Raw genomic sequence first — 12,209 nt, 5'->3', positions numbered from 1 at the left:
AACAGAGCTAGTGAAGGAAGACCTCAATTTTTTTTAAGTTGAAGGACCAAGGCCCCCTGTCAACATACCTCTGTGCCTCCTGTCCCGTGCTGTTTCTATCCCAACAGCAGAAAGTATTACAGGTGCTTGAGAATCACCCAGCAGCCCTTAGCTGACTTTGGCCATTCACAGTTTGAGTCAAAGCTTTATGTACTATGGTGCAGGAAAAGTATTCAAATGAGCTTTGCAAAACCTAACTGATCAGTTCAGTTCTCCAAACTACAGCACTAACCTAGCATACAGGTCGCAGTAATAGTCCCAAAGAGGAAAACATTTCAATCCTTAAATCACAACTCCATGTTTGCAGACTGGTCCATGAACTACAAATTTGTGTAGCTCATTTAGCCCCCTTTTAGTTTTGAGTGTTCTAATTTAAAAATAATTAGAGAAAACTTCAGTATTAAACAAGTTAAAAGTTATTTATTATGCAACTATTGCCGAAAGTTAAATAAAAAAAAGTGACAATTTTTAGCTAAAATATAGGGATACAAAGATTAAAAGTAGGTCAGGAGAAAAGAAAGCTACTTAAGAGGATGAAAGTAGGATCATTCGGCTGTCTTTGCATGTCTGTTGCTTACTTGAAGATGTCGCTTTCTGAGGTGAAGATGTTAAAAACTACATTCAGCAGCTGTTATAGCTTTTGCAATTGAATAGTTGAATGTTTCTCCCTCAGGTGAACTGAGCAGCACAGGTATTGAGAGAAAGTGGAAGGCAATCTTTCCTCTAAGCTGTACGGCTATATGCACTGTAGCTGCTCCAATGTTCTGAAAGTGGCATTGACTTCTGATTCGGAAAGTTGCTGACATGGGAGGCCCATCCAGCCAGTAAGAAAATTAGGAGGAATGCTGTTTGAGGGTCCTTCATTTTGTTTTTGTGTCACTGTGGGTTGTGGTCCTTGGTAACATGGTTAAGTATACCAGTCTTTCAACTGAATTGTTTTTCTCTGTCTCTCCATTGAAAATTCTGTCTCTGATGACATCTCTTCAAGTTGTTCTTGGAGATTTGAGAAAGTAATGTCTCACAAAGCTCTTATCACAAATAAAACAAAATATTTGCTATGTTCACTTTGAATCACTGTCAGTTATGCTGGGATTACCTATTGTGTCCTTCCAGTGTGTTTTTTCCAGAGGCTTTGAATTCACAGACCATTAGAAGGATCTAATGTGTTGTCCAAGGGTTTAACTGAATTCTAAATTTTCCAGTTGTGGTTCATGCTGAGATGACATGTCAGCCTGTCTGCCGCCTTGGGCATAGTGAATAAACAGGGACAAACCTATGATGTCCAAGACTCACTTTGCAGGATTCGGTGTCCACTTCTAGAGAAGAATATATCATTCTTACAAATAGATATATAATCATGCAGTAGTGACAATTAGTTGGAAGATGGATTATCATTCACATGTTTGGCTCCTTTCTAACACTGGATATTTAGGTGTGCCACATTTCCAAATTCATCCCCCAACCAAATGCAAAGTTAGTTGTCAGCCTTATCACCTGAAACCCCATTGATCTGAAGCAATATTACATTGGAAGCAGCCTTAGTTGTTTCAAAGTGGTCTTCTAGTTTCATTTTGGAGGAAGTGCCATCGTTGTGCCTGCCAGATTGGCCAGCTTTTCTGTAGTCCCAGCAGTGCCAGAATGATTTGGCAGCCACTGATGGGAAAACAGGCAGTTCCCAAGGAGATGTAATGAAAGAGTGCAAACATGGAGAAAGGTAAATTTGTGATGTTGGGTAGAGACAGCTGGCAGACAGCAGTGAGGTGGAGAAAAGAGAGTTGTGGTATCAAGTTTGACAAACTGGCAAGGAGGGTTAAAATGTGGTACAACTTTCAGATGGGGTGTTCCTGTGATTAGCACAGGGAACCCTCCCCAAAAAGGTTCCCCTTCCTTGCGTCCTAAAAGCAACCCACACAGTAAAATCTGACAGGCTACCTGCCTTGCTCCACCTTTTCTTTACCACAGATAAAATAGCTGAAGAAGTGGAATAATCCATTAAATGGTTTTCATTTGGCCATTTCAGGGCCTCATGGATGTAAGGAAAAGCATGCTGCTTGATTCCTTGCCCATCACTGGAATATGGGAGATAGATTAGTGGGAACGAATTCACAAGGAATTAAGGGATATGGGGAGAGTGCGGTATGAAGCATTGAAATGCCCATCAGCCATGATTGAATGATGAAGTAGACTCAATGGGCTGAATGGCCTTACTTCCACTCCTGTGTCTTACGGTCTTAAGGACACCCACTTTTTTTTCCTTTCAAAGTCAGTCAAAAACCTTCACCAAACACAAGTCTCATTTGGAGGCCATAAATTGGAGAAAATTTGGAATTTTAGGCTGCTCTTTGAAAGATTACATTAATATTTTTAATAAACAACCATCTTTTAGTAAATAAAAATTAATATTCTCATTATTGAATAATGAGCAATATTGTTTAGTCATTTCCTTATTATTAGATTCGTAATTTTACTCACAAAGAACCATATGCAACTATTTTTTCATTTTTCAAAACTAAAATCATATTCTTCTTGGAAAATGGCTTGGTCGAAATGCCTGTAGGTGGCTAGGCTAAGTCTTTATGTAAAATGATTATATATAAACAATGAGCAAATTTTTATTTTTTACATTGGGGGAGCCAAATTTATTCTGTTCTAATTTTTTCATCAGCTGTAGAGGAATAAAATAAATTTGTCTGTTGATCTCTTGTCTCACCAGTTCATGTTAAGCACCAATGGTGAACTAAGATCAGGTAGAAATTTGGATTCTTGAGCAAAAAGGAAGACTGCTTTTCTTCCATGCTTTGCTGAATAGTGTAGGACATAAAAAAATCTGAACCTATGCCAAAATTGTTCCAAAATAGTCATTTAAAAAAGTATTTTATTGTAACAAATGGTGTTCCTCATCATATCCATTCTATCAGCAATAACGCTCAGGAAAACGGATAATAGTGTGACCACATCCAAATTCATAGATTACATATAAATATCATTACATGTAATTGCTTATTGAATAAAAGCCTTGAAACCACCATTTACCATGTGTTTTATTTTATACTACATTCTAACTTGTATCTAGGCTAGATATTCCTTAAAACTCTGAAGCAAGCATTGAGCCCAATCATGACATCATAGATACAATGTCATATTTGGCATTCTGCACAGTAAAAACACCACCTGTATTCCTTCTTCATATTATACAGGCAAGCTAAAAAAGGACAGGTTATGATTATCCAGCATGTTTGACAGGAAGCATTATCATGATTCCTTTTTCTGCATAAATATACAATCAAAATGTCTACATCTTGATTCCTGACTATCTTTACAGTTTAATAACCTGTTTTGGTTGAGGTATTCTCATTTTTTAAGAACTTTAGCTGTATTCAAAGATAGATTTTGCAGTAGTTTGAAATATACTTTTAACTAATCTAAGGTAACTTGACCAATGTTAAATCATGCATCAGTAATAAATCAAGTCAACATAAAATCAAGGTCCCTCTCTTTAAATAAACGTTATAGTAAATACTGTGCATCCAAGGTTGGCGACAAAGTGTTTAGCTTTTCAGCTGCATCTTTGATGATATCAGTTGACCACTAAAACACAAAACATTCCTGTTAGGAACAGAAACTACTTTTCTACATGCTAGTCTGTAGTTAGTCAAATTTGCTGTATGTATGTAACAATAACTACATGGGCTAGTTATTATAGTCAAGCTTGAATATTAACATTATTTATATCAGCAGAAAATAAAGTACATTTTAACCATGCAGCCAACTTCTTTCTTAAGCAAGTTTAAAGAAAATGAAGCTGAGATTTTCAAAAACAAGTCTGCAAGGTTGACATATAAAACACCAGCTCAGGTTGCAGTTGCTATATACCAGGATCTGCCACTGTAATTTGATAACTTGATCAAGTACTGTTGATGTTGTCAAGTTAAAAGCCTTAAATAGATTCTATGAGTGAAAATAAAGCTGTTGAGTACTAGGGTACGAGAGCACTAAATTGGACTGGGGAGTAACTCAAAGCAGCCAACAAGGTAAATAAAGCACATTGGCTGCTGAATTACAATTACCAATTTTTGCTAGCACCCAAGACTAATTTCACCTTGTTTTCCAGCTTCCAACAAAATGAAAAAGCATTCAGAATTTAACATTGTTTTCAAGAAAATGCTTGATATGTACATTTGTTGCTTGATGCCTCTTGTACGTAAAAGTAATAACTTAAAAAAATGTTGTCATAAATCTTCAAACACAGGATTGTTGTAATTGCTCCAAGATCCAGTTGTATAGTCTTCCTCCAGGCGGCTATAGAACACTCTCCTACAATAAGGCAAGAAGGATTTTTAATATTTTTGTCAAGGGAATACGATTGCATATTTTCTTAAATCACTGGCAACAGCAAATCACCTTCAGCTCAGAATTCTCAAATCTATCCAAGGTAAATCAATGTACATTCATTAATACATCTGCACACTCTTGAAAATAAATTCAAACGAATTTTCTAAATTTTTTGGCCAGTCCTAGTTTTTGGTTTCAAATGTCTTATACAAAAATCCAAAGGTTACAACTTCCATTTAATTGGGTCACATGTATTGTTTAATGTTATTTAAGATAGAATTGATTGATGGAGGAAGGAATTGGAAATGTTTTATTGTCTGGATTTTCAGTCAAAGGAAAGCTAAGTGAAATCTCAATACACAGAAAGCATACTCCTGTCACAACAAAGTATTCCCGGCAAGAACAATTGAAATTCATCTGTACCAAGTTGTTTTAAAGACAGTTGTTTTTAAAGGCAAATTTTAAAGACAGGCATGTCAATGCCAAAACACTGCTGTCATATTATTAGGAGTTGGCATTTTTTTTGTTCTAGATACATTATACCAGTTATATTGAAGTAATCAGTTTGACATCTTTTAAAATGTGCCTTTTGGAGTACTTGCATGAAAAATAAGTTGAATCTTTGCAGGTTCCTCGAGACCTTGTGGAAACTCAGTTTGTGTTGAATATTATTTGCACTTAAAAATCTGCTATTGTTTGAAGAGTTACACAAATTTTCGTTGAATTACACCATGAAAACCCGCACCACTGAGGACAAACTTTACCCCAGTCATTATTTTTATACTTAAGATGGACTAGAAGTGGGATATCTGAACTGTAGCTTATAAATCACATGAAGACTTGCAGTCCTGGCACCATGGCATTTCAGTCCTTGAAAATTAGGAAATATCATCCTTAATTATTGTTAGATTTTTTATTTATTGGTTTGCAGTTTGAAAATTGTGGACCCAAGGAACACAAGATCTGTTAGTACTATCGACTTGAGTTGTACATTTATAAATTCATAGCAACATAGATTTAAGCTTTGCATTTCATGCTGAGACAAAGTCAATTAATTAAAACAATAAATTTCTAGTAACATCTGTAAGATGTGTATTGCCATTACATTATATACACCTAACTTTTTTTCTGGTAATCAATTTCTGACCATCATTCAATATGATTACAGTGGGAAAAACTATTATCACTATTCTTTTATTTTTGGGAACCAAGTTTGGCTGTAACCCAGAATGACATGAAAATACTTTTCAGTGGTATCTGTGAGAATTCTACTCAATTTGTAAAAGTACTTGGAATGGCAACTTGAAATGTTCATAACATTCTTGGCTATGTGCAAAGTGCTGAATGGTAGAACTAGTGTACATTTAGAGCCATTTCTGTCTGTGTTGACTGTATGTGCCGAAGGGCGTCTTGTGTATTCTATGATTCTGTAATACCCAGCATTCAAAAGACTACAGGACAAAACTGGTTAAATTTGTTATAGTCAATTTTGCTTATTTAGGAAGTAAAAATGGTTGGTATAGGAAATATGAAAATGTCTGTCATAATATTGGAGGTGCTTTGAGGATAGGATTAAAGCAATTTGTTGGGACAGAGTAGAAAGATGTTTATTCATCATTATAGATGTTTAATAATTGCCTGTTTTAGGATTTGCCCCATAGGACAGTGTGGAGAGAACATGGCCCAGGAGGATTGGCACAGACCCATGGTACTGAAAGGTGATCTCTGAGCATTGACATTCCCTACTTTAATAGCATAGAGTCTCTATGGAAGAGACATGCTGGTATTCTTTTAATGGATTCTGGTTAGTACTATTCCACTGACCTCATTAAATTGTATGAACCTACCGTTTCTTTAAGTATATCACCAACCCAATTATTGCGACGACAACAAGCAAACACACTATAACAGTTAAAGCTGTTCCTGTTAATAAAAATACAAAAATATTAATAACTTAAATACACATTATTTCATCAATGAATAGCTAGTCATCTTTCAAAAAAAATTTAAAATTAATAACAGTATTTACCTATAATATGCTAAACCTCAATTACTTTTTTCTTTGACTTGTGGGTTTATTTAGCAAGTTAAATAGCCTAGTATTACTGACATGTTTTTTCTGCTTCAGCTGCATAGAGTCACAGAGATGTACAGCATGGAAACAGACTCTTCGGTCCAATCCGTCCATGCTGACCAGATATCCCAACCCAATCTAGTCCCTCCTGCCAACACCCGGCCAATATCCCTCCAAACCCTTCCTATTCATATACCCATCCAAATGCCTCTTAAATGTTGCAGTTGTACCACCCTCTGTGTGAAAAAGTTGCCCCTTCGGTCTCTTTTATATCTTTCCCCTCTCACCTAAACCTATGCCCTCTAGTTCTAGACTCCCCGACTCCAGGGAAAAGACTTTGTCTATTTATCCTATCCATGTCCCTCATAATTTTGTAAACCTCTATAAGGTCACCCCTCAGCCTTCGACACTCCAGGGAAAACAGCCCCAGCCTGTTCAGCCCCACCCTGTAGCTCAGATCCTCCAACCCTGGCAACATCCTTGTAAATCTTTTCTGAATCCTTCCAAGTTTCACAACATCTTTCCAATAGGAAGGACACCAGAATTGCATGCAATATTCCAACAGTGACCTAACCAATGTCCTGTACAGCCGCAACATGACGTCCCAACTCCTGTATCCAATACTTTGACCAATAAAGGAAAGCATACCAAACACCTTCTTCACCATCAATATATGCAAATGAAGAATATTTTCATGTCTTAAGTTTGCAGAATTATGAGTGCAGGAAATATAATTGAATGCATTCATAATTGAATTTTGCTTTATTTAAGGTCAACTTTAATTTTTTCAAAAAAATACAAATTGTACCAAAATGAAAATATGGAAGAACTTTGGAAGACAGGCAGCCCAATTCTGAAATCAGCATTAACTATAGTTAACTGGGCATAAAATAAGAAACTGAACCAGTTGCAATATTGGCTGGCTGTTTAATGGATTTCATACAATCGCACCACTAATTCAGTTAAATTGCCATATCACAAAAAAGAAAAGATAGAATGGCAATATTGAGTTAGTGTACATACCTCAAGACAATGTTATAAGGATACAAGGAGTCTGTGTTTAATGTTTCCCCATTTATTGTTCTGCTGATTGTTGACATTGATAAGTTATTGTGACTGAAAATCTCATTCAGCATCATGAGATTCATTTTAACAGTGTTTACTGTGGAAAAGTACCTTACTTGATTGGTGGCATTTTGGTTCAACAGTTCCAACTGTCAGATTTTAGCCCACACCCAATAATCAGCCTTCCAAGTTGTGGCTTCTGGTATAATATATCAACTCCTGAAGTCTGCAACAGAAACTGTTCATCCGCCAGGCCTCAGACCACCTCCAGGAGCTGTTAGCCACTGCCCTTTTCCATGCTGCCTGTCAGTGTCACTTTGAGAGCACAACACCACGTCCCTCCCCAACACTGCAACCACAGTGAAAATGAAACTATTGGATTACTAATGTCCTCTATTTCTCATGAGAGAAGGAAAATTGCTGTCCCTACATGGTCTGGCACACACATGACTTCAAATCCAAAGCAAATTTTAACTGTCCTCCTTAAAGACCTAGCAAACCAGACCACAGCCTTTGCAGTAGTTCAAACTGGCAGCTCACCAAGATGCACGCTTCAGCCAGTGCATTCTGAGACCAAATAACATATATTATTCAAATTCTCAAGTCACCAGAATGGGGCTTGAACTCATGTTATCTGAATTATTAGCCCTATCTTCTGGATTACAGTCCACTACCACTACCACTACACCAACATACCATATTTAGCTTATGCTCCGTGCTTTTGTACCTCTATGGCTTAAGTACTGCACTTCATCTAGTATCTTTCTAGGCCTTCCAGACAAATTCTCAGAAAATAGTGGGACCAGGTAGCCATGGAGTTCAATTCCAGGAGTCAAACCCCAAGGATATAATGTTAAAAGAAGTTCAAATACCTCACATGTGGTCAAGGTCAGTGAATGTATCTTCAAATGCCACATCCCATCAGCTGTACCACTTGCCTCAGACAATAACTCAAACGACTACCACATCATCATTCACCTATCAACAATCTATCCATTGGGGCTCATTCCTAACATTATGTATTCCACTGTGCCATCACAGCAAGACTGCTGCTGCAAGCCCTACTCATCATACAGCTCACACACAATCCAGCTATTTAACCATGACAGCAGCATGAACAAAATAGATCATACAGCACTGATTGTCACACTTTCATTAAGGAAAGCATGACAATCAGTGTTGTATAATATATTTTGCAGGACAGGGTGGTGCACACTGGAGGGATCAATAACTAACCAGTGTGGAGATGTGCACCTGAATGAACTGACCTTCATGTAGGAAACGATGCTGGCCATTATTGGAATGTTCATTGCTGAAGCCTTGGCCACTGAGGATAAAACTATCAAAGATTATTATGCCCTTGTACCTTGGTTTCCTTCCCACATCCAACTTCTCCGCAGCACATAATCTCTTCTGATTCACAAAGTGTAGATGATGTAAGCATGAAACTGTTACGTTACTTCCACTGTTATCCTTATCCTTGTGTCCTTTCCTTTTTAGGTAAATAAAAGGTACAACCTGATCAATCAATGGAGGAATGCTAAGATGACAGAGTTAATGAAGATATGGCACCATCACTTGATTTTGCACTCGTCAGCATCAGTTCATGTGCTAACAATGCATTTATCTTGCAGAGTAGAGGGGGATTTTATGTATACTGAAACAATATGCACACATTGGCTACAATCATAGCAAGGGTAAGGATATTGTAGATACAAGTTCAACTAATAGAGACCCCATGAATAGGAACAAATTGCTGCAGATGCTAGAATCTGTACTGAAAATGACAAATGCTGGAGATCACATTGGGTCAGACTGACCTGCTGTGATCTCCAGCATCTGTTGTTTTCACTCCATGAATAGGTTCTGCTGTTGCTGTTGCTGCTGCTTTCATGGCTGTGGATTGCAGGGACTTGCAGAATGATACAGCAGTCAGCATCTACCCTCCAGCACATTAATAAAATTACTAAGGTGCAGCTCTCTGGTGGTGGGTCTACAGAGCTCAAAACCTTTTCACTATCCAAGGATCACAACAACCATCCTCACTCCCTGCCATTTCACTCGGACCCTTCTGTTTGTATCATCCAGCCAGCGCAGACCTATGCCATAATTAAGCCGTCTTCTCCACTGAAAGACAGCAACTTTCTGCCATCAATGCTGTGCCTACTGGGGGAGTACTGTGCAGAGACAGTTGAATAGGCATAAAAGATGTCACTATGAAAATGCAGGAATGATCAGTTGAAATTTGTATGCAATATATACTGATTAAATTAAACTGCTAATTTACAATGTTTACTTTTTTGCATTGCAGCCAAACCGATAGCGTGATAATTAGTAAGAAAGGGAGGGATGCTGTGCAAGATGAATTGGGGTTCTTGAGACTGCTTTCGTGCTTTGACACTTTCTACACGGAAAGTTCACAGGATCCCTAGTGTGGAAACAGGCTATTTGACCATCAAGACCATACTGAACAGCATCTACCCCAGACCCCAACCTTATCCCTGTAACCCTGCAGTATAATGGCTAATCCACCTAAGCTACACATCTATGGACCGTGAGGAAACACATGCAGACACGCAGGATGTGCAAACTCCACACAGACAGTCAACCGAGGGTGGGAATTGAACTCAGGTCCCTGGCGCTGTGAGGCAGCAGCGCTAACCACTGAACCACCGTGCCACTCTGAGCCACTGGCAGTTGCTGATTACGTTGTCTCCTTCCTTCTTTCCTTCTCTCCATCTCTTTCTTAAGGTCCTGTTTCTCAGGAGCTAGTGGCAAGTATTATGGTAAAGTGTAGAATAAGCAATAGATTGTGAGGAATTTTGATACCCACTTTGCCGAGTGTGGCAGGGCTCCTGCAGTTCAGTAGAAAAAGTGGAGACAGTGTTTTATCATGCTACTGGGGGTTTGCTCTATCACATTTTGTGTGAAAGTAGTTTACATTATTTCAATGCTGTAAGTGTGTAGATAGTTAGCGCTTGCCATTTAGTGTTCATCCTTTACTTTGTTCTGATGACTCAAATGCAGCTGGAACAGTGAACTGCAGAATGGATTCATTCTGACTGCTAGAATACTGGCATTGACTTACTTGATTTTCTGCCTAGCATTACACATCAGCTAGATGTCAGGCATAGGACAGAGTTGAATGTTTTGCCTTTAAAATGACTTCCATGCAGTTAATGGCATCCTGAAACATGGAAAAGTCAGCCATACTAGCTGACTTGTCAACATATCTTCTTCTCTCTTGCAAGCAAGAACAAAATGTATCTAACTCTAAAAGATGGAAAATGTCAATGAACTCTCTTATACAAGTGAACAACAAAATGTTACAAATAACTCCAGCTCCAACTTGGAGGAGCTAGGTGCATGAAAGTTCATTGTCCATGAGCAATGAAGTCCTGTCTTTGGACTGAGAGAGAACATGTGGTCAGAGCAAGTGACACAGTTCAGATAAGACATTCTTACAGAAATGGTACAAACTGGCCAGCACTTCACATGAGCCCAATCAAATGGTTGGCAGCTTTCCAGTCCAAGGAGTGCCACTGGGAGCAGTGATCATTGCTGGGACCTTAACCACACATCAGCACTGGAAATGGCTGTGAAGTGGAGACTTACAGGTGCTAATCTTGAGGGTGGAAAGGGAAACAGGGCAGGAAAGACTCAGATGGGCCTACAGGACATCTAAAGGGAGAGTTCTCCTTTGTCCATTACAAGCCAGAGCAGATAATTCCAGCGATAGAGAGAAAAAAAACCCTTAAATGTAATTTAATCACTTAAGGGTCAAGACAGACAGGCCTCTCAACAATTCCCTCAGTATGGGTAAAATTGCAGTGGGATGGAGTCAGGAAAGCAAGTATTGGGAACACCACCCACGGCAATGCAACTCATTTTATACTTTGCCTATCCCCACTCTCCTGGTGGGGTCCCTAAATTTCAGTCTATTTCTCCCTGAACATCCCGAGTAGATATGGTCTCCAACTGAGAGTCTTTCACCTTCTTCCTTTTCCAGCAACATATCCTACTCTGCATAGATCATTTGCATTAGTTGCGCTTTATTCCAAGGGGAATGTCTATTTGCGCACTCATGTCTCAGAGTGACTGTTTTGTGCAGAAGCCTTGAAATCAGCAAGAAGTCCTTTACCACCTGCTACATCACTCCCTGTGGATTTTACATAACTTGAAACAACTGTAAAAAGCACCTAACATTTATACAATCATAACAACAGGCAGAAATAAATCCATCAGTAACAGAGTTCTAAGTTGTTGATGATCCCTTTGATTTGTGCTAAGGGGGTTTTGCTGCTGCTGCACTTGAAATGGTGCCAGCTGGAGGGCTGTGCTCCAAAATGACATCACTAATCTCAAATCAGCATGGCAGAAAACTTTCTACAAGTACCTTAAATACAAGGGCATATAAGGATGTTTAAAGCCGCGCTGTAATTCTCCAATGTAAACATTGAATACCTAATACAACCTGTCGCTTTTGTATTAGCTTCCAATCTAATCTTGCAAAAGTAACAATACTGTTAAAGCACAATTATGAAACTTTAAGAAAACATTCTGGAAAAACATTTAAGGCAAGGTGATGGCCTACTGGTATTTTCACTATACTGTTAATCTAAAGACCCATGTAAGGTTCTGGCTCAAATCCCACCATGTCAGATGCTGAAATTTGAATTCAGTTTTTAAAAATCTGGAA

At 38.4% G+C, this 12,209-nt stretch overlaps 1 protein-coding gene across 1 annotated transcript in view; it reads right to left on the bottom strand.

The window, feature by feature from the left end:
* Window positions 1-437: 437 nt before the first annotated feature.
* Window positions 438-12,209, bottom strand: part of LOC122556658 (prostate androgen-regulated mucin-like protein 1 homolog) — a 32,398-nt gene continuing 20,626 nt past the window's right edge. The window contains exons 3-4 of the mRNA XM_043703654.1: window positions 6,219-6,294; window positions 438-4,353 (exon numbers count right to left, since the gene is read on the bottom strand). Coding sequence (XP_043559589.1) covers window positions 4,269-4,353; window positions 6,219-6,294 — 161 coding nt within the window. The 3' untranslated portion in view covers window positions 438-4,268. The remainder of the gene's footprint in view (window positions 4,354-6,218; window positions 6,295-12,209) is intronic.

The sequence above is a fragment of the Chiloscyllium plagiosum genome, chromosome 14 (genome assembly GCF_004010195.1).
Source record: "Chiloscyllium plagiosum isolate BGI_BamShark_2017 chromosome 14, ASM401019v2, whole genome shotgun sequence".
In the NCBI taxonomy this organism is placed as follows: Eukaryota; Metazoa; Chordata; class Chondrichthyes; order Orectolobiformes; family Hemiscylliidae; genus Chiloscyllium; species Chiloscyllium plagiosum.
This window is presented reverse-complemented; position numbering and strand designations above follow the sequence as displayed.